This window comes from Symphodus melops (genome assembly GCF_947650265.1).
Source record: "Symphodus melops genome assembly, chromosome: 6".
Taxonomy (NCBI): domain Eukaryota; kingdom Metazoa; phylum Chordata; class Actinopteri; order Labriformes; family Labridae; genus Symphodus; species Symphodus melops.
The window spans coordinates 8224291-8247658 of NC_136696.1; the positions used below are offsets into that span (position 1 = coordinate 8224291).

At 39.6% G+C, this 23368-nt stretch overlaps 2 protein-coding genes across 5 annotated transcripts in view; one reads left to right on the plus strand and one right to left on the minus strand.

Moving 5' to 3' along the window:
• Nucleotides 1-17874, minus strand: part of ranbp10 (RAN binding protein 10) — a 33883-nt gene extending 16009 nt beyond the window's left edge. The window contains exons 1-3 of one of the 2 annotated variants that reach the window (XM_079345940.1): nt 17507-17874; nt 9148-9259; nt 4030-4082 (exon numbers count right to left, since the gene is read on the minus strand). In XM_079345940.1, coding sequence (XP_079202066.1) covers nt 4030-4082; nt 9148-9259; nt 17507-17705 — 364 coding nt within the window. In that variant the 5' untranslated portion in view covers nt 17706-17874. The remainder of the gene's footprint in view (nt 1-4029; nt 4083-9147; nt 9260-17506) is intronic. The other variant, XM_079345941.1, reaches the window with a different exon arrangement.
• Nucleotides 17875-18337: 463 nt separating this feature from the next.
• On the plus strand, nt 18338-22346 carry tsnaxip1 (translin-associated factor X interacting protein 1). Of its 3 annotated transcripts, none has more exons than XR_013779238.1 (9): nt 18338-18573; nt 18684-18771; nt 18979-19119; nt 19227-19320; nt 19722-19918; nt 20125-20263; nt 20961-21098; nt 21209-21322; nt 21999-22117. XR_013779238.1 is itself a non-coding variant. In XM_079345942.1 (9 exons), the coding sequence occupies exons 1-9, from the start codon at nt 18500-18502 to the stop codon at nt 22101-22103; spliced, it is 1116 nt and encodes a 371-aa protein (XP_079202068.1). In that variant the 5' UTR covers nt 18348-18499; the 3' UTR covers nt 22104-22346. The 3 variants fall into 3 exon arrangements, 2 of the variants coding, with proteins under 2 accessions (XP_079202068.1, XP_079202069.1); XM_079345942.1 differs by having other exon boundaries at nt 18348-18573; nt 20935-21098; nt 21999-22346; XM_079345943.1 differs by having other exon boundaries at nt 18348-18573; nt 18719-18771; nt 20935-21098; nt 21999-22346.
• Nucleotides 22347-23368: the final 1022 nt, after the last annotated feature.

Below are 23368 nucleotides of genomic sequence, written 5' to 3' on the forward strand. Positions count from 1 at the left end.
ATGAGCTGAGAGAGGCTATATCTTCCAGTGTCATCCAGGGTTCTGTTCCTGTTTTCTTCTACCGTGCAGTTTGCATTAAATAAATAAATTTAATAAATAATTAATACATTTTATTGAACTACTAAGGTCCTGTCACTCGAAGCCTCTGATGGTCAGAGCAGCAGGAAAAGTTTGTACTTGACGCCGGTATGGTAGCCTTTCATTCCCATACCCATGGACGTAAGATACATGACTCATCTAAGTTTAATTTGTATCGATTTAGTGGCTGTTTCGCCAAAGCTAAGTTCTCAAAGCCAAGTTAGGTGTTAGCAGCCCTTGATGGTAAATGCATTGTCTACGCTTCCCACTTCATATAGTGGTTAGTACTTTATTTTAAGTCTTCTAAAAAAAGAAAAAAAGAAAAAGCGATTAATCTTTTTCTTCTTTGTTTTCTGTATTTGTTGCAACCTCTGCTGGTGTAGGCGGCATACAAACACTCCTCTCAGCTTGCGGTACTGATTACCGGTAAATAGTTTGTTAGTTAGTTATCCTGTTTACATTATTGACTCTCAAGACTCTGCTGGTGAAGGCAGCATTTGCGGCCCTTCTTCCAGCTGACGCTGTTTTGTGCAGTTGCCTGTAGCATCCGTGCTTGGGCTAACTGGGATTTTGACTTTGTTTTTAATAGATTAACAGAGCATTGACTAGAATCTTTGCAATGGAGGGACAGGTCTTACATGTCCAGGGGTGTCCCTATGGGCTCTGGCCCATCGCCACGAGAGGTTGTCACCACAGATGCCTGCCCCTCAGGAAAGGATGCAGTGACTGAGGCGATTACACTAAACACATCAATGTGCTAGAGCTGCCAGCTGTGCACCTTGCTCACCAGCACTTGCTGCCGTACTTGAGAGGAATGTGTTCATACGGTCGGACAACACCTTGAACGTCTTCCACATCAATCACCAGGACGGCTGGAGGTGCTGTCCCAGGAGAGATTTCCTCTCAAGTCAGAAGCCCCCACCGGGGGAGTGGTTCCTCCACTCAGAGGTGGTGCACAATATGTCTTCAGACAGGCAGAGGTAGATCTCTTTGCCTCTGCACGACTCACTGCCCCCTTTGGTTCTCTTTGTCAGAAGCGACCGGCCCTCTGGACCAGGAAGCAATGGCTCACACTTAGTCAGAGGATCTTCTGTATGCCTTTCCGCCACTTCCTCTGATTTGAGTGCTTCAAGCAGGTCACAGGATGAGGCTGGTGGCTCCCTTCTGGCCAGCAATTACATGGTTCTCTGTGCTGCACAAACTGTCAGGGCATGCAGTGGTGCATCCTTGACAAGACAGACAGACCTAAGCCCCATTTCCACACAGCAGTCCGGTACGGGTACAGTTTGGTTCATTAAAGCCTGATCCCGTTTGCGTTTCCATAGCCACCCGTGCCCTATTTGGTAGGTGGTGTGTAAGATGGATGATGATCGTGGCTACGTAAATAGCATCATATGATAGCAGCTAACCGCTAACAGCTAACTAATAAATTCAATAAAGGAGAAAAACGCTACACACTCAAAGTAGGACGGTATGGATCAGTTATTTGGGAATCTTTCCTGGGATTAGTCTATGGAAACGCCGCAAAATGCCCGGCATACCGAGACGAACTGAGCCGAACCGTTCGGTGGAAACAGGGCTCTACTGTCTCAACTGGGGGGGCCTTCGGCCTTCGCGCCTCAAACTGTGGGTTTGGCTGCTGGAGGACCTGAACCGCTGCATGGACCCTGCCTATAAGCAACTCATGTCTGAGGTGGAATCAGGATGGCTCAGGCATCAACGTCACAATCAATCTTTATTTATATAGCAACAATTCATAACAAGTGTTATCTCAGGACACTTTCCAAAAAGACCATACTCATGGGCTGAACACAGCATTCCTGAGACTTTCTTAGCTTACTGCAGCTACTGCTGGTATTCGGCGATCAGAAAAGGTCTTACTCCATTATGGTGGCCATAATAAAGTAACGCTTTCTCCAAAAAGCTCCTCTCCTACTGGATTGTGGATGGGCACTGGTGCGGTGGCCTCATCCCCATCTCTGCTCAATGAGGTAAATAAGCAGGATTCCTCATGACTTTGCTGTTATAAGTCATTCAGTGCTTTAAGAAGCGCCTCTGGTGTTCATTCGGGATACATAGAACCGTAGTTACATTTGTAACTTTCGTTTCAATAATGACATGCCAAGGGAAGGTAGTTGACTGTTTAACTGTTAAAACGCATTGCATGGTAACAGAGTTTAATTTTGTTAATGGTATCTTTACAAATAAGTTGAATGTGTTTGAAGGTCTTTAATGCATTACAAAGAGGTTCGTCCATCCCATCAAACTCTTTAAATAGTCATTGTTTCTGTGGTGCAACAAGGCATGCTAGTTAAAGAAATTGCACATAATGTGATGTTTGGAGGTCGGCTTAATGTCACACGATTGTGTGAGATCAGATTGGTCATACATCTTTTGCAAATGTAGCCGTCAACAATCCAGTGTTTAATTAAACTGCAGAGCTCACCAGCACCAGGACGAGCTGCAGTGGAGAGTTAATAAAACCAAACAGCAAGCCTGACTCTTGCATCCATGAGGCAATATTCATCTGAAAAGTGACACTGTTGCAGATTTACAAGAGCTGATTCGAAGACCGATATAGCAGAAGAGTGCCATATGCACACTGGCAAGGAGATGCACTTCTATAATAAGACTGACTTGTCTTGTGGGTAAGGTTGAATGTTGCTATTGCACATAGGCTCATCTTAATATTAATGTTGAAACAAAAATCTTCTTTAAGGAGAGACTGTGGACATACAAAAACACTTTGTGTTGTCAGTTAAATGCCATTCAGCTGATGGACAGTAAGTGGCTTTAACACTCTCACACACAAAATAGCAAAGCAAAGCCACACAGGAGAGGAAAAGATGGGTAGAAGCATTATTTAACAGTACACCATGGAAAGCATCTCTGTCAGATCTAAAAAATAAACTCAATTCATTTTGGAGAGAAGCTCAGAAGCTTGTTGTGATATTTCCCACTTCATGCTCATAGTTATTTTACCCATAAGTGAATTCTACTAAGACACTTCCTTGACAAAAGTTAGGTGCTTGAATGGAGTTTGAAAATGAATGTCTTTTACTGCGCTACAAAAAACTTTGTTTGGTTTTAGGCTTCGTTAAAAAAAAAAAAAAAAAACAGCTGAAAATTATCAAGTTTGGATTTTATCACGGTGCATTTGAGCAAACTGTAATTCATAGTTCATGTTTATTTGGTATATAATTCTGAGATAGATTGTGAAATTCGCAAAAGACTCTATACAATCCGCATTTTATAGTATTTCATTGTTTAATGCATTTGCTATAAATATTACGATATGATCATTTAAGAATTTCAAAGTGAAAACTTTGATCATGATACACTTGTAGGTTCTAATACCGCAGGTCAACATCCACTGCATCATACTGCTCTGACATGCCCTGACATGTTCTTCTTCCAGCTGTCAGGATGTTTAAACTGAATCCACACATCCTCATCTCCCCCTGCTTTCATCTCATATGTTAGCATTTCTCAGGCTATTTTCACTTATCCACAAATTCAATTATTTGTAAAGTTACTCATTTGATTAATCTGCATTTAAATGTTCCCTCTATTAGCTTCACATAAGGAGTCTCTCACAATACTGCTGCACCAAAAACACATCTATGTTCTGAATGAAAACAAGGGCTTAAAAACTGTTCTTTTAGATACACCCCAATTATGAATTAATTAATTATTAATTAAAGACTGAAATAAACCAGCTACACAGCAATGACCACCCTTTGGAACGATTCATTTTAACACGAGCCTAAGTGTGTGTTGCATGTTGAGTGTGAACACCTAATTTCTTTTCAAGGATCAATACAGTACAATGAAATTAAAAATAATAATAAAAAATAATAATAATAAACATGATCTATTCAACAGCAGTCTACACATCCATTTATCCAACTCCCTGTGGTGAAGTCCTGGCTAAATGATCATTTTACTCACCAGGCAGTCTGTTCATGTTGACTCCCTGGGCCGACAGGCCGATGCCCATGTACCTGCAACAAGAGAGGAAATATGCAAACTGTAATAAAAGGTATTTTATAATATAGCTTTCACCAAAATGTTCAACACCGAATTGGTACTTTCTCAGGTTACCTTTAATAAAATATCGATATAGGTTCTTGATTTTATTCTGATAATGTATATCAGGAAGTGAGACTTTGGACAAAAAGCTCTTCTTTCTCCAAATGTTATGCCTCCAAAGGAAAGACGGAACTGTAAGTGACTGTAAGAGTGGAGGCTTATAGGGGTCAGCAGTGACATCATAAGTCTGTCACACAGGATGAATGCTTGACCTGCATCCTTTCCATGTAAGCAAGCTTAAAAAACAACTACAAACTTTCTGCCAAATTTTCAGAGTCATCAATTCTGCCCGTTGAATGCATCTAGCAGCTCACTTTGGCACTTGCTGATGTCATCACAAAAAAATCGCAGCCCACAAAGAACCATTCACAAGTTTCCTACTTTTCCTCAATGACCTCGTGGATGTCAGAGAAGGAGGGACACTGATCATCTTTGAGCCAAATAAATGTGATTGAGGTAAGTTGCTAAATAAGTTAAACTAAACAACAAACAACACAGCAACAGAAAGAAGTCACAAATGCTGTTTTGGCAATTGTGAACCAAGGTAAGTTTTCATTATGAAGAGAGCCCTTATCAAATATAAAGTAGTTTATAACCCTGGGAACAGGTTTATTTGGACCTATTCAGACAGCAGTGCATGAAGTTAAAAAAGGAATGACAGCAGAAATATGGAAATAGATCATTTGAGTCTTTACCTGCTCTTTTGTAATTAAATATAACAAAGTATAGTATTTAACAGATTTTTTGTACAGTGTTTTGAGATAACATCTGTTATGAATTGGCACCATAAAAATATTGTTCGGGATGCAAAGAAGAACCCACAAATAACTTCTGGTGACATAAAGAACTCTCTCTATTAAAAAAAAAAGTGGTGTGCCTGTTTCAAGATGCACAATAGGGAGGCACTTGAAGAAAAATGGGTTGCATGGTCAAGTCGCCCATGTCACAAAGCAGCCTGCTTACAATCCACCAACAAGCACAGAGACAGGCCTCAAAACTCCTGGAACAAAGTTATTTGGAGTGATGAGACCAAAATGGAACTTTTTGGCCACAACCATAAACTCTACATTTGGAGAGGAGTCAACAAGGCCTATGATGAAAAGTACACCATTCCTAATGTGAAACATGGAGGTGGATTGCTGATGTTTTGGGGATGTGTGAGTTGCACAAAGCACAGGGAACTTGGTCAAAATTGATGGCAAGATGAATGCAGCAGGTTATCAGAAAATACTGGAGGAAAATTTGCACTCATCAGCCTGGAAGCTGAGAATGGGGCGTACTTGGACATTCCAACATGACAATGATCCAAAACACAAGGCCAAGTTGGCATGTCGTTGGTTACAGCAGAAAAAAGTGAAGGTTCTGGAGTGGCCCTCTCAGTCTCCTGACCTCAATATCATAGAGCCACTTTAGGGGAGATCTCAAACGTGCAGTTCAGCGCAAGACAGCCCAAGAATGTACAGGACCTGGAGGCTTTTTGCCAGGAAGAATAGCTTTACCATCTGAGAAAATTAAGATGCCTCGTCCACAACTACCACAAAAGGCGTAATGTCACACTCTGAATTCTACAATCTACCGGGTAAGAGGAAGAGGCTTTACTTAACATATACAATATGCAAGTTCTGCAAAAATGAAGGGCTGTGGCTCAGTTGGTAGAGTCAGTAATCTCTCAACCCCAAGGTCGAGAGTTTGATCCCCAGCTCCTTAAGCCTCTTGTCCAATGTGTCCTTGGGCAAGACACTAAATCCCAAGTTGCTCCTACTGCTTTATCAGTGGCGTATGAATGGGATTAGTAACTTCTGATGGTCACTTTACATCTCTGTCATCAATGTGTGAATGTGTAGGTGTGACATGTGGTGTAAAAGCACTTTGAGTAGTCAGAAGACTAGAACAGTGCTCTACAAGCCAGTCCAAGTCCATTGACCATTTACCAAAGTCAAGTACTTTGGGAACCTGAGCTCACGTCATATGCAACCACCCGGAGTTGAAATAAGTAGAACAATGGCCAAAAAACTGCTGACCTATGCACACTGCACCACTTTACTGATCTGCCAGCCAATTCTAAACGGACAATAAAAGTGACAATATCCATTGTCTGTTTCATTTAAAAAGAACTGCGCCCTGACAGCGCCGTCAACAATGAAGCCCTTTAGATTTATGATCAGGCCTTTACTGGCAGGTTTCTGATTATAAAAGTTACCTGGCTTAAGCCCACAAAATGTTTTAATATTAAAATATTTTGCAAGTAAAGCCTAAATGTCATCTTTGTTGTCGATTTTGTGAAGTGTATAAATTACTGCAATCACGACCAGAATGAAAACAAAAGTAATCCACGGTCATTTTATCAACTAATAGTTTGCAATCAAAGTGAATTATGAGATGCATTACCATGTGGCATTGTGGACATACTGCTTCTATCTTGACTGTTAACATCAAACAAACATCCATCTTCTCTGGGGTTTTTTTTGTCATTTTAATGTAACAACCTAAATTGAAATCTAAATGCTGTGTTTATCCACTGAAGCAGATCCCACAACGCCATCAATCTGTACTAGTGCCCAGCACTAGTACACCTCCCATTGTCTAGTTTCTTTGGGCTTCTGCACTGTACGGTTGCTCATGTACGAGCACAAGCATGGGTACACAACATGAACATGAATGATAATCAATCACCGGCTCGCATGATCGTGAAAACGAGGAGGGTTTGACGGCCAGTCATGTTCTCAGTTTTGTTCCGGACTGCGCTTCTTGTAAACTAAATGACCATTCATGATGATGCAAAGCCATGCAAGAGTCGGATTAAAACTTGGTAACAAATGTTTAAAAGATCTCTTTTGAGCTTTGAGAACTTCAAACGTTGTGTTATTTATAACATTTGCAATGGTTTGGCGACCACGTCATCATGTCGCTTTTTTAACTATCGCTAAAATCCATAAGACTGTCTTCGACAAGAGATTGTTTTGTACCCTTCTGTGCTGCCTTTGACAGTAAGCTTACTGTGTGAAAGCAAAAACTCAGTGGAATGCTCAGACGATATGAAGATTTGTAATTCTATCGGCAGTTTTAAAAACAAACTGAACTATCTGCTGAAAGACGTCACACTCTGCAACCACTGATCTTATATTACTGCTTTTCAGCGGTTAACTTGATAATATAGAATATATAGAATATATATATAATAGTAGAATATTTTGAGTAATAATACCGAAAAACAATCCACATGACACATAAAGTTGGTCTGTCTTTTTTAAGCATCTTTTTCTTTTTCTTATTATCTATCAAACACTCAGCTGCAACACAAAGGCAATCTGTTTCTCTTATGCGTTTTCTTTGTTACCTGGGCTTAACATTGCTTTTATACATTCTTGTATCATGTTTGTGGAGATGATTTGCTGTTATTTGATGATGATTTAATACGAGAATTTGTAATAGGCCTATAAAACCTTGTTTATAAAAAAGAAAAGGGTCACTCCAAAGTGAAGTTAGCACTCCAATAATTTGCCTTAAACAACTTTAAACTATCTTAAACCCAGAGGTAAACTCTGAACGTGATGTTGATGTTATAAAACAACAAAGTGAAGTTTCCTGGTATCTAATAAAGCCTACCTTTTATTTTTATTCACACCCCGTGGTTTTTAGGATTATTTCACCTGTAAGACGGCACAGGGGAAACACTTTTAGATGAGCTTTTTGTAGTCCATTTTCTGTAAACTGTAGTTCCACCACGGCAGACTCGCATAACCTCCGCCGCCGTCACATTATTATGACATCACCGAGTGAAAGTGCGATCGCCTTTTCCTAAGTCCTTTATGAATTCTCCTGACACCTTTGCTTAACCCTGTGATGTTTTCACGGGGTTAAGGTAAAGTGGATCATGAAAGTAGATAGGAGGGACAATCCGAATGCACCCACGACACTTTCTATTGGGAACAGCTCTGCAAAAAGTTCATGTTGCGTGCAAGCTAGGTTATGTGAGGCTAACATAAATCAAATATCACCTCACCAGCTAACAGTACATTCATTAATGTAAAACAAATACCTGAGGTCCACTGAATACAAACACCTCAATCTCTTTTCTGCTGATGGCAGCAGGTGGTTTGAAGCTTTTGAAAAAAATGCATCGATCATAATGTAAGCTCAGCTCAGCTATTTAGCCATTTCGTACTTGCTCAAAGAGGGTAGACGATTTCTTCAAACTGAAACACATACACTCATGACAACACCGCTCCACTGCTCATCTGCTTTCAGTTAATACGGGACAACAGATGGCTAGTTCAAAGGTGCACTGGTAGATTTGGTGAAACTTAAAAGTTTGAGAAGGGAAATATTTTTATGCTTTATTATTCTGAACTAAATACACAAACTGTATTCAAAGACAAAACCCAACATTTTATCTTCATCGTTCCAAAGATCACATTTCCTCACGAGGAGAGTTTGTGTATGAGTTACGTACATATACAGTACGTCATAATCTGTGCATTTGCTTAACTTTCACATTTCTCTACCAAAACTCCACAGTGCACCTTTAATAGATAAACTCTTTAATAAATCGTACTCAATCTTTCACCAGTTCAGTCAGAGAGACTGACGAGGAAAGATACAAACACACTGTATACTGAAGCTTTAATATTTACCCAAAAGACAATGACGCTGCATCGTCTGCTATTTTCTGCTTTAGCTGCCCTCGGCAGATATAACAAAAAGTGTCCAATAAAAAAAACCCCACAATCTTAAGTTAATTGATTAACCCCCTCACCCCCTTAACCCATCAGCTCTTCATATTAATGTGTGAACAGGTTCAACCCTCTTTTATTTAGAGTTTATTTTATGTTAATACATCCCAGTGATATATGACCTGACCTTGTTCCCCAATGAAATCTACAAGAAGGAAACATGTCTGTTTCTTCCCCCTCATGCTATTTAACAGTAGCACAGTAATAAGTGCAATAAGTGTTGAACAAAGTTGTCTCTGCTTACCCATCTCGGCCTTTGCTGACAATCTTGACTTCAAAGTAGTAGATCCCACAGGCAGCGGGGATTGGGTGTGTGGCTCGCACTGATGCTGCGTCTTTGTGGTTCTTTCCATGGCCTGCAAGTGGAGAAACACAAGGGTCTACATGAATTATATGCTCCAAACGAGCAAAGGCGCGAAGACACAATCTCAATCAATTTAGCTTTTAACAGACAGAAGAAAAAAAAAATCCAGCATGGTGCTCACTGCGAACAATATTCTGCTCTCCATGACTGGTTGGGTTTTAGTTTAGTTTTCTACACAATACTCTCTTCTCTGAGTGTGGCAACAATTTTTCCAACAATTTCGGTTTGGTCAGTGGGATCCATTACAGGAAGAGCTGTGAAAACACAGTCTGACAGCTGGCCAAAGCCCGACTGGCTTCAGCAAAATCATTTGGCTGGTGGGGAGTCCCTGATCAGTCATGTGACAACGTCTTCTCTGCATTCATGAGCGTTCCCCTTTTTAAATCCCAGGCTGTGTTCGATTAGCAAACTGTGTCTAATCAACTCATATATCAGAAAGTCCATTCTAGCTGTCTTACTTACAATGGGACCTATAAGAAAATCGAGCTCATGCTCTTGCCTTGATAAGCTCAGACAGGCCTGACTGCCAACAACAAAACTATATCTATTAAAGGTGACCTTTTCCGTAAGGATTATCTGTCTCAGTGTTAATATTGACTTTATGGTAAAGATGAAAACACCAGGCTCATGCAGTCCACGTTTGTGTGTGGACCTATTGGATCCAAGCACAACAGTCAGTATAGAGTCATTGCACATTCAGATGTCTGCTTATGCAATTTCTCAGTTGATAGGAGAGCGAGGTGTGTTGTATAACAGTTCTACAGTAAACATGTTCATCTTTTTCTTTGACATTGAATCACACCATTGACTGAGTTCACCTGTTGTGATGAGGTCACCGAGGCTGTGTGTGTGTGTGTGTGTGTGTGTGTGTGTGTGTGTGTATGAAATGTGGCTAGGCTGTAACCTTAAACGAAGCAGCTGGCTGTCAGCAGACACCTTGAGGCTGTTGCTGTGTGCATGTAAGAGAGAGACAGAGCATGGAACTCAGGCTACTCACATACAGCCAACAGGGAACACACAGGTTATGTAGTAATGACCAAACATGCAAATGCACGGCTGAAACTGACTCTACTGTTTGTTTTCATACTTATGTAGGCTGGTGATGATATAGTTCTCAGATAAATAGGCTTCAGTGTATGATAGAAAGCACGTGTGTAATAAATACATATGAGTCAGAATTGTATTGAAGAAAAAAAATGACCATGTATGGATAAAAGGGCGCAGAATAACCAAAGAAATGTGTCAAGTAACCAGTATGGTAAGTATGATTTTCCATATCGATCAACAGTAAGAATCCTTCAGCTCAACATATCAACTTTGACATGTGTGCATGTTACAGCATGTTTATTCACGTACACATCACGCCTATGCAAGTGTGTGTATTTCTTTGTGTGGCTGTCTGGTCTGATCGTTGCAGCAACATTCACAGGGTCTATTTATAGCTGCTCCATGTGCAACGTGTCATCAGTTCGCCATCCAGTCTCATTACAGTCGCACAGATACAAGAAATTATTACAAGCTTGAACAACCACTTTTAAGGTGCTGCTTCCGTGTCGTGGAGTTGACGTCACGCGACTCTGTCCTGAAAATAATCTGAACATTCGACATGAGCGAGATTAGGTCACTTCGAGCTTCTGAGTGTCGATTTTGATTAATTGGCCAGCCTTCGTTTAAAATGACAAATTAGTCAATTGTCCATAGCGATGCGTTTTTTTTGTGTGTGTGTAAGACTCTAAGCAAGGCCACCTTTTAATCTAATGTTTACCAAGAAAACTGATCAAAGTTTGTTTCTCAATCAGCAGTCAGGTAGACGAGATGCCAGAATTGAATGGCTATGACACAAAGTGCTTTCGCGGTGAAGGACTGTCCACCACAGTAATCCAGGATGGCTTCATGTGCTGTATAAATGGCCCCAGCCCTCTTTTTATTTATGAAGCCAATTTGTTTGTGAATCAAAAGGTCAGAAACTGGCATGCCAGAAGTAATAACTGGTCGCCAGATCACTTTGAATGTGGCTTCTACTCATTTCATTATTTTTTGGAAAAACGACACCGAGCTGTGACAAAGACAAACACTCCTGTCAAAGAACAGAGCAGAGCTGCAGACAGTGCTGAAACAAAGCCCCATCACAGCAGCAACAGGTATGACCACGATCAGTTCCTGGAGTCTTTTCACCTACAAAAAAAAAAAACACCAGACAGTTCGTTTTTACCTGTACAGTATGATACGGCTGCAGATTACTAAACGTGTGTGAGAGAGAGAGAGAGAGAGAGAGAGAGAGAGAGAGAGAGAGAGAACGCAGAGATGCTGCATGGACATTGAGGATGTGCAGAACTCACTGAGTCATTATGGATTCTGTTGCCAAATGGTACTGTACAGTTTTTAAAAGAAAACGACACACTGTTGTGGTTCTACCTGTTGCTGCTGTGACAGTGCGATATTCCAGCACCAGGCGCTGTGCGGAGTCTGCTGTGCCGCTCATGTGCACACTGTCTATCGCAAGAATGTTTGTCCCAGCCACTGATGTCATGCCGTTGTTGTTAAGAGAGTTAAAAAAAGAAGTAAAAGTTAGAATCAATAATCTTGCAGGTCAGATACTATTTGCGAGGTGAGAGCTCAAATTCCATGTGCTTCCTTTGTTTCACAGGGACCTTTTTGGTGCAGATATTATAAATGAGGTTTGGGTACCAGTGCAGTTGCCATTGTTTCGTTCTGAACATGAGGTGGCGTGAGGTGGTTGTCATGGTTCACTTCGAAAAGTGAAACACAGTAATATTGTGAGCGTCAGCAGCTGTAGAGCAAAGGCAGTTGGTTGTAACAAGCAGATTTGTAGCCCCGCTGCTCAAACGAGTGTAAGAGCCAAAGAGATTTAGAGGTGCATCTGTGTTTAAAATTAATCTTTTTTAGTAATAATTTGTCTTTTGTCTCATTTTGCTAATTAAGTCATTAGAGAATCGTATCGCAGTATCGTGAATCGTATCGGGCATTGGGTGAATTGTTAACAGGGATGTCCCGATGCAACTTTTTCACTTCCAATACGACACCGATATTGCAGCCTTGAGTTTTGGCTGATACCGATATTGATCCAATATGATTTCAGGACGAATCATACATACTTTTATTACTTATTTTGTATGGGTGAATGTTAGAAAATACTTGATCAAGTGATGTTACTCAAACAGAGAACAATAGGCAGCAACAGTAGGTATCAGAAAAACTAACCCATTTATTATTAACCAATTGGTTCCATGAATTTTAACCTTTAACATAATATCTACAGTATTCTACAATTTAATAAATTAAATAAAAAATAAATTTGAAGACCCTGAAAAAAACCCTAAATAAATCCCATAACACACACACCCACATATATATATATATACAGTATATACTTCTAAAGTCTGTGAAATGGTCTGCTTATCGGAGCGCTTATGTCAGAGATTTTAGATGCAGTATGATAAAATCCGATATTCGTTTTCTGGATGATATCGGGCCGATATCTTATATCAAAATCGGATTGGGACACCCATACTAGTTAAGATACCGTTCGATGTGCTCCATGGAAACAGCTGGGATTTGGAGTCTTGCTAGTTGTCAGATGGAGTCTAAGATCAAGGAATAATTTGACATTATCTTGAGATGCAGTTGTAAACTACACTTCATGTAGTTTTGTTTTGCAGTCATGGTGGTGAAAAAAAAGAAGATGTGGTTACAATAAAAGGCTTTGGATCAGAAAATGTTAAGTCAAAATGGCTTGTTTATTCTTCAGCCAGAGCTGGAGGTGAGATCTATCTGTTTTCTTGTCTATAGAGCTATATGGTGCTTTGACACACCGTTGGTGGCTAGTTTATCTCTTCCTTCTATTGTGGTCTGCAAAATTCTCCTGATTTTTTTTTAATCCTAAGTTTCAAACATGGTTAATGGACTCGTAAAGTGCTTTTTGGGGCCTCTGACTACTCAGGCGCTGTGACACATTTTACACATGTCACATTCACCACGTCACAGCACATTTCCAAACTAATGGCAGAGGCTGCTGTACAATCTTGGGTTCAGTGTCATCCCAGTATAAAGAATGACTCCACATGTTGCATCCCTTTTGAACGTTCCTAGTCTTCTGACTGCTAAAAGCACTTTTACACCGCAGGTCACACCTACCTTTTCACACTCGTTCACACACTGATGGAAGAGTAAATGTAAAGTTTCTGTCAGTATTAGCTAATCCCATTCATACACATTGACATGCCACTGACACAGCAGCAGGAGCAAGTGTCGTGCCCAAAAATACTTTGACATGTAGCTTCAGGAGCTGGGGATCAAACCCCTACCTTTGGATTGGGAGACATCTACCACTGAGCCACAGCAGACCCCATGTTTGAAATGTTTGGTGTGATCCCTTTCAATCGGATTTTAAAGACTTGATCTCTGAGTCCTTGCTCATAATATTAACTGAAATCAATACCCCATCTAAGTCTTTTACATATTAGTCTTTAAAGGTGACATGTTATACCTGTTTTTCACCTGTTCAAACAGTCCCCTGTGCTCTAAATAAATCATCTGTGCTGTGCTTTGGTCAAAGTATAACATGAATCAAGCAGCACAGGAGGTTTGTAACCCTGTATAAAGCTGCTCTCTGAGAACGCTCCATTTTAGTGTGTGTCTCTTTAAATACAATGAGACACCCTGTGTTTTCCCAGTAGACGTCACTCCTCTGTAGAGACAATGGAAATGGCTGACATATGCAAAAGTTTTGCTCTAGGCTGGAAGTGGAGTCCATGGGTGGAGAGACCAGGGGAGGGCGGGAGATTTTCTTACCACAATCCAACTTGTGATGTCACAAACTGAGAACATTTGAAATGGAGCATTTTTCTCTGTGTGGTAAGACTAAGGCAGACCCCAAACAAAGGACTGGGTGGATTTATTTCAAATGTTGTGTGTCGATAGACACTCAGGTTACACAAATAAATGTTCAAAAACACTGTAACATAACAATATGTCTCCTTTAATTGTTTGTTTATATTTTCAGTTAATTGTTAACATTTTATGTTAAATTGTACAAAGAGAGCAAAGTGTATTGAAGTTAAATTCTGTGTGTGTTAAACATACGGGCCAATAAAACTGATTCTGATCTCGGGAGGAGTTAACTAGTATAGAAAAAAAAACCTTCACTCGTCTAATCCCGGCCTAAGTAGTACATGGAGCTAAGTAGTTTCATGTAATTCCAATGAAAGCTATGCCAGACTTCAACCAAAAGATCTTGAATGTCCCTCGGGATCAATCGAGTATCTATCTATCTATCTATCTATCTATCTATCTATCTATCTATCTATCTATCTATCTATCTATCTATCGTTTAACTTGTTGTGTCAAAGTAGTAGTCGCTAAACAAACTTTAACAAGATCAGTCCACCAGGGTAGTGACTAATCAAATCTTTGATATCCAGATATTTTTTCAAACTAAAAACGTCGTTTAGTTGATACCTGGTTGGTTATCAAGCACTGTTCTTCACTTGATTAACTATACTCGAAAGTTTTTCACCTGTTGTATAAGCAAGGATAGGTTTGCTCCTGATTATGAATTGGATGAGGTAGGGGTCAGTTTGTTTTGGAAGACAAATATATCAAGACATCGAGCAGACCATGATCATCAAACATGTCAGTGTGTCTCTCTGTGGCTTTGTTATGGGAGACGATTTGAAGGTCCCGTATTATGCTTTTTCAGGTTTTATAAGTTCTTTAAGCTGTTTTCCAGGTGTCTTTTGCATGTTTAGGCACATCGATGTGTAAAAATTCAAAGTCCGTGGAAACACAGGTTCTCCTATGTCCTCCTGTTAGCATTAGCAGTAGCTGCATGTAACTCTTGGTCCCTAACACCCGGTTCTATCCATCAGGAATTAAAATTGTGCATCTCTATTACAGCAGAAAAAAACTTTTAATATAATCACTGACAGAAACAACACAAATGTCTGCCCATAGTCTTTAACATTTGGTAAACAGACTTGAGCTTATATTGCGTTTTCCAAGTCTTCTGACTACTTAAAGTGCTTTTACACCACATGTCACACCTACCATTCACACACTGCTGGCAGTTGCTATGTATGTTGACCATCAGAGGTAACTAATCCCATTCATACTTGCCTTACCCTGACGCAGCAGGGACGCATAGACAATTAATGCAAGAGATAAAATGAACAGTGGATGACTAACGCAGTTAACTAGGTATGGAAAATGTTGTTTGTAAGTTTATAGCCCTACTTTTCTTTCCCAATGCTAATCCTTGAGGCCATGATATGACAAAAAGGAAATCTATTAAAATCTCCCAGAATAAATCATAAAACATTCTTAAGAGAACGGATGGTTTTATCCGTCTCTTTTCTCAAAAGGACTGCATGAGCCGATGCTGAACAGAGAGAATTGGCACACCATTCAAAATAGCATTTAACCCACAAGGGTAAGGAAACCAAGCAGTAGCTGGAACATTCAGAAGGAAGAAAAGGATCCTGTACACTCAAGAAAAGACCTATTTTTATGTCATCCCTGAGCAATTGTGCAGTGTCACTGTATCGATGGACTCTCTATAGACTAAGACTGCACATTGCATTTTTTAAGATATACATGGGCCAATTCATCATTGTGTGGCTGTGGCACAGCTATAACATGTGTGTGTAATTCATCAAAATATAAAAGGTTTCCTTAGCACTGAATGAATGCACTATATACAATATAACAATATTTAAGGTAAGTTCAACGAACTTCTAATTATCTGCATCCACCCCACTGTTCAACAAGATTTTGGCACACACATTTTAACCACTGTTATATTGTCAATACAGCAAACTGATTCATAATACAGCAAATAGTAGTGTGGAAATCCATCGGTATTGCTGTCTTGAGTTTAACAAATAAGGCTTCTCTGATATTTTAAAGTAGCACTAGTTAACCTGTGTGTGACAAGTAAGCTTTTTCAACACGGGCTAAACCGTATGCCTGCAACATTTCACCCTCTGCATGTTTAACAGATGTAAACAGCCAACAGGGCCGCGATCTGGCCTTGCGGTGCATCTGTGGAGACTGATACAGGACTCACTTGCCTGTCACTGAGGGGGGCTGACCAGACGTGTCGCCTGACGAAAAATATCAGGGGCAAGGGACCGAGAGCAGAATCTCTCACAGGTGTCACCTAATTGTGATCGAAAGCTAGACGTATAAAGGCTAAAATAATCCAGGAGTGTAGACAAACCGTATGTTCAGTTTATCGCCATCCAATTGGTTAAGACCATTGTCAGACATGTTGCAAAGTTGCATTTGTCAAGAGACTGCGAGAGACTGCGAGAGTCTGCGCATAAAATCGTTTTATTTGATGATCGGCAGATTTGGCCTAAAGTAATGCGCAGAGGCCTTTCCTCTCAGCAGCTGTTGAAACGAGCAGCCTGTTTGAGGCTGTACATGACACACTCGGATCAGGGCACAAGCAGCCTACATGGAGTTGGACTGGTTGCTTCCAGGCAGGAAAATATTACTCGGAATTCTGGAGAAAAAAAGACTCATTATTTCCCCTTAAAATCGCGTGATTAAAAAAACTATGCAAATTGTTGTTCAATTTTCTGCCTAAATGTAGTGAAATGCCATACAAGCAAACATTAGCCGTAGTGCTACATTATAAAACGGTAATAACAAGTTTGGCCTGTCTCCACCATACACTACTGTTTTCATACAACGTCAGTCTGAAGGAATAGCTCGGTTAGCTCATGTTAGCCACAAAGCTAACTAGTATACTCAATAACAGACAGCTTGTTAAATACCTTCAGCTAGCTTGTTGTCAGAGTCATGTCAATGCGTCGTTATTGCGTGTTGTTATTGTACAGGGCCATAGATAGCGCCAGATTATAGTTTTAAATGCAAACGAAAAAAGACCAGGAATAGCAAATAAAGAAAAGGTGGGAGGTGTTTGTTGAAGGTGAATTGAAGTGTGTTGGTAACAAGACAGTGTCAGGGTTAGCGAGTTCACTGTCACACATTTTCCTTTGCTAATTTGTGAAACAAAGCAAGGTTACAGGACAGGAGAGGAGAGGCAGCTCAGACTAGATTTGCCAGGAGTGCACACACACACACTCACAATCAACATAATCGCATACTGTGTGTGTGTGTGTGTGTGTGTGTGTGTGTGTGTGAGCCCCTCACACGGTGACAGATATGAGACCCTCTGTTGTTTATACTGATAGGGCTAAGCCAGCTCTCTAACCTTTGTAATGGACCCGCAGGTTGTTCTGTGACAGCCCAATGTAGCTGTATTTATCCTTGGGACTCCAGGACCGGGGTAAAGGGGTCTCTTCTTCGTTCACAGCCGGGTACAGCCGTTTCAGTCGCTCGTTCAGCTCGTGTTCCTGGTAATTAAAAGCAGGATCTCCTAATGACAGGCTTCCCGCTCCAAGCTCTGCCATTTTTGGCTTTCAATGTGAATCTTATTGTTCTTCTCTTTCTGTCCAAAGTCCCGTGTCAGTCCGCTGGAGCTGTGTGCTGAGACTGAGAGGAACTGAGGGGAGAAAATAGCAGTGGTGTGACATCCCCGGATAAGCAGCAGAATGTACTGTAGGCTTGAGCAGTGCATTTTGGGTGTTGTAGTTCACCTACTTGTGTCTTTAGAAATAACAACAGTTTCTCTTCATCCTCGTCGACGCAAGGAAATACAGTTTTTCTACCATCACATTTATTTACCGTTTTAAACATGAAATTGTTTTGTTGACTACCCGAAAAGTGGCAAATGCATAATTTATTTCCTAGATTAAAAAAAACAATAACAACATCTAATCAAAGGGGGATATTGGCAAAAGACTAAATACACCACTGTCTTTTTTATGTATAGGCCTGTGTCCTAGTTTAATGTGCGTTTGTTATTAATATGAGTTAAAATGGTCTGTGGTTCGTTACCCATTGGTTTAATTACACAGGTTTAATTTCCACTGTTCTGGAATGGTGACTAACACTTCATGTGTTGATCATATTTTTCACGTTTTCTTATTTGTTCAGAAGTTGTCAGTCATCTTACACAATTTCAAATCTAGACAGGCGCGAATCGGTCAACTAAATCGGACCCTCTGCATGCTCCTCCCTCGTTGCCATGGGAACCCCCTGCTATACTTTGAGCTGTGTTGTGACGCCAATGAATGTCAAAGTTGAGTTAAACAGCAAAAACAATAAAAGTTTTTAAATGATTAAGAGTTTGTTATAATATTATATGGCCTCCATTTGCCACTCGGAGATGTCACTACACAGCGATATTACATTTCCACCCTTAACACAAAAAAAGAGGTAAGAGTTTAAATGTTTTAGGCTTAAATACATAAAATGTTCTGTAAAAGGCCATTAATATTTTATCAACTACAGTGCTCGGTTCTGATTAAGTGCTGTTTTTTGTTCAGTCTTACTAATTATTTAAGTTCAAAAACTTCAAAAGAGGAGCAAGATGGGGAAAGAGGCGCACTGTCTTTTCTACCTGCAGCAAGAAAGGTAATTTAAAGAAACAAGGTTTACAATGCCTGCCAAAATACCATTCATAAATATAAGTGTGACTGCTGTAAATATGTCCACTAGCCATTCACTGTTACCAGTGTGTGTGTGTGTGTGTGTGTGTGTGTGTGTGTGTGTGTGTGTGTGTGTGCGTGCGTGTGTGTGTGTGTGCGTGCGCGCGCGCATCAATTGTTTGGTAAACCCTAGTTGAGCTGGATGAATAGCAGTCATATCTATGCTGGCCCATGGAGAAAGCCTCCGCTCCTGTTGCAGTTGGAGAGCTATGTGAACAAGGAGGTCCAAACTATCAACTTTGATCAGCCAGAATTTCAGGAACAAAAACTCCAGGTACTATTATTGTTTCACAGAAAAGAGGGAAATTCATCAGTTAAAACACAAAAGAAAAATGTTCTTATCAGAGAGATTTTATAACATCTACATTTGCTCTCCTACAGATCTACCGTGACGTCTTTGGACGATTCATTAAAGAGTTCAAAACCTACCAACCTCTTCTGTCTGCTATCAAACAGGAATATGAAAACACTTTAAGTCAGTGACTTTCTCTGCAAGCGATTCTGAATATTTTTCTTTACAATAACAAGTATAGCTTTACTGAATGATTACCTATATCCTTTATCCATCCAGTATACAACATTTCCCATCTGGGGACTGAGTACTATAACATTAATAATCCTGACATAAGGGCTAAATTCAACCAAAGCAGAAATTGTAGAACAGTTGTAGTTTGAGAAGGCTTGATATTACAAATATACTGAATCATGTTTTGATTATTTTCATTGACGAGATAGTGCAGATCTTTAATTTTGATTTGATAAACTTATAAAAGGACACTTTCTGTACATTAATAATCAGAATTAAAATACATGTATTTTATTAGAAAAGTTTAAGTTTTATTGTTTCAACGTGAATAATTTGAATAATCTATTCAGCATTCCAACAGGATCAAATCCGAAAACTGGAACCACTGCAATCCCATCTGAGACTTGTGTCAGAACAATGTGATAAGAAGATACAAGCTCACTTGGAAGAGGAGCAGGCCAAGATTGGAGCCTTGAAAAGGGAGAATCGCCAACTGAAAAAAACCATTGAGGACATGAAGGAGAAAGAAAGGGCTATGCTGACTGTGGTATTTCAAAGTCGTGTGCTAACCACATTTTACATTTTCATTCATTTGACTTGTAGGCAATACAGCCTGGTCCAGTTCTTGACACATCAGTTTACATAATGCTTTCGAATTCTTCACATTATTTAGTCTGAGCCTCACCAGGAGTAGCAAGCTCAGGCTTCGAATTTCAAAATCTCACCCTCACTCCTTTTTTCATTCTTTTCAAGGTGGACCATCTGCGGGCTGAAGTCTCTAACCAGTATGTGCAGTACCGGGAGGAGGGTGATGCCCGTAAGCTGCTGATCTGGCAGCTCAATGACTTAACAGGAGGCTCTGTTAAGGAAGACCCTGCAGATAAAAAAGCAGGTAGAAGTGTAACTTTGCTCGATTAGTGCTGTGCTCATGATGGATTAGTGTTGGCTCTTAGTAGATAATATAACAAAGAGTGGGGCCGTGGAGCAATCTCTAGTGGCTTGTGAATGTGTGCCTTGCAAAAATATTTGTCAAAATGTCTATGAAGCATTCTTTAAACATGTTTGTTTCGTTAATTCTCTTTGTTCTGTCAGATTTTACCATAGAGTTTACCATATGAAGTCCAAACAGCTCAAACTTTTCCTGAAATAAATCTGATTGGTTCAGAAATATCAGAAATTTGGACACAATTTCTCTTTAAGAAATTGTTGATGGGTCCTGAGGATAGACTAGTTGAGGACTACTGGACTAGAGGATTACTCAAACACACAATTATATATTTTACTGAAAAATAAACAGAGATCATGTTGATAGGTTTGTTGTCTTAAAGTTTTTAATTGTGGGTATGTCCTTATTTCTTTGGTCTTCTACCATTGTGAACCAAATGTGTTGTAGGCTGTAGCATTATACATTCATGGTATACACGTGAGATGAGAAATTTTAACTCTTAGGTTTTTGTAAAGAAAGAGATGAACCTACTCCCAAAATATAAGCAACACATTTAATATACACATAAATTCCAAATTCTGTTTGGCTTGACATTTATTTGCACTATTAAAAAAAAGAGATTCAGGACCCTGTGGTGCTGCAGCTTGCTCTAAAGGTGTGTCGGGAAGACCTGACCAAAGTCCAGGCAGAGCTGCTCAAGATGAAGACGGAGCACTGGGATGTTGTGCCAAGATGCAAGTGGGACACCCTGACCCAGACACACACACAGACCCTCCTGCAGGTGGCTTCTAGTGACACATATAGAGCACTGAAGACATACTCAGATTTCTTGATTTCACATCTTAAAAGCCTTCATCCTCGGTTTTGTATTTGTGTTTTGTGGATGTCCAGTTGCAAATGCTTCAGAGCGACTTTGATCGGTTGAAGAGTGAGTATGACACCCCGCTGGAGCTCCAGGCAAGAGAAACCATGCACAACAAGAGACAAGACCCCATCAGTGTGCAGGTACTCGACAGAATTCACGGGATCAATAGAAGCCACAATTGTTTGTGATTTGAAGTTATAAAGTTTGGCCTGAATATTGTAGCTGCTTTGATCGTGTCTGCATGTTTGGCTAATACATTTTGTAAGCAAACCTAAAAGAACAGAAACATATTTCTCTGATCTGTTGACTGGATAAAACAGAATGCTTTCATTTTTAAGTTAGAAAGACAGAAACATAAAAAAAATTCAATTTGAGGAAAGCACCTATTTGCTTTTTTGAAAGAGATATATAAGAATATCAACACCACTTTTATGTTTGCCTGTTCAGTATGATGTTTAGCATTTGAACAGCTGTACGTAGTAATAATAACTGCTTTCCAAGGTTAAACAAAAGATAACCTGCAACTTCAATTCACAAAAACATTTTTAAAATTACAATGTTTAGGGGCCTGACCATTGTTAGATTTGGGTTTTTAAAACAGACAAAACAAACATTTTATAATTGGTTGACAGGTGAGATATGTGCTGGTTGATGTGCCGTTTATGGCATCCCGTTTTTCTGTTTTCATGTTAAAAGCCTTTTTTTCACAAAATATTAAAATCTGCATGGGAACATACAAATTCGTCCATCTTAAGTTTAAATATGAATCCTCTGTCCGGGGTTTGTGTCCCCTTTTTGTGCTTTTGTGTACTGTAGGTGTTGGAACTGAGGAAGGAAGTCCCTCAGAAATCAGCCAAGAAAATAGAAGAACTGCTGGCCTCATCTCCGAGCGAACCAGAAAATAACACCATCCCCTCTTAGAGACTTCATATTTCTGTACAATCCAGCTGCCTTTCACAGTTTTCAGGCTGGTTTTTGGGGTTTGTAGTTCACTGGAGGCATTTTTCATCTTGCATCCAGCTAATGTTACACCTCTGTGCCTTCATGTTGTGAAAATATTGAGTAAGACTTCTTAGGTTACCACAGAGACTAATGTGTCAATCTGGATGAACCATGTTTTTATGTTATTGCCTTAAAAGATATTCAAAATGTTTAAATAACCCATCGCTGGCATCAGTTTTGCTCACTTAACTTTAATGCTTCAAAAGCTTTCAGAATTGCATGTAGTGGACTTACTTCATCTTTAACTTTAGTTCTGAATGTAGCATCAAGTCATGCCCCATATACAGCAACTGATTATATGTTGAAATATTCATTAATTTTTGATTGGTTATTTGAAAGGAAGTCAAATTTACAAGCACAAGCAGTGAACTATAAATATGGTGCATGGGACTAGATGTGTCATTAATCATTTATTGTCACAATATACAAACAGTTCCTACAATTGAAACAACTGCAAATGTCCGTACATTGATGGAGCTGTATCACGTCAAACAGAAGAGTTTATTCAAATAAAATTTGTCCCTTACTCAACTGGAGAGTAACTGCACATGTAAGCGCATCACTGCTTGATACTCAGAGTGATAATGCTTGTTTTGTTCCATATTGCACACTCTGCTGGTGAAAAATGCTGGTTAATTAATACAATGAAACTTAAATGAAATGCTATATGACCATCAACAAATCTAGTAATATATCGCCGTCTATCTGTGATAATATGTCATGCTCTATTTAATACAAAGAAAGAAAATATTTTTGATCATGAAAAACACTATTCATCAGTGAACCTTTTGTAACAAGAGATCCCTTAATCAGTCCAATAATGAATTTATTTACAAAACCATGTGCGCTGAAGTAAATCATGAACATAAGTGTATATTAATGAGATGCTGTCTAATAGTAGTAAGTAATAAAACCTTCATCTTTAAAGGTAAATATTTTATTTAATCTTTCAAAAATAGTGTGGGGTTGAAATGTAAAGGTTCAACCTTCAATCATATTTTGTTACAGTCATGTCCTGATTTCATTATGTACAAATAAAGGTATCATAGTCATTCCGGCCCACTGTGTATTTTTGGTAAAGATTCTGTGTGATATGTTCATAACTCTCTACACAAACTGTCTACAGAAGAAAATGTGGTCACTTTTTGAAGATAAAATGCTACACGAAAAGTTCTCATGGGGGG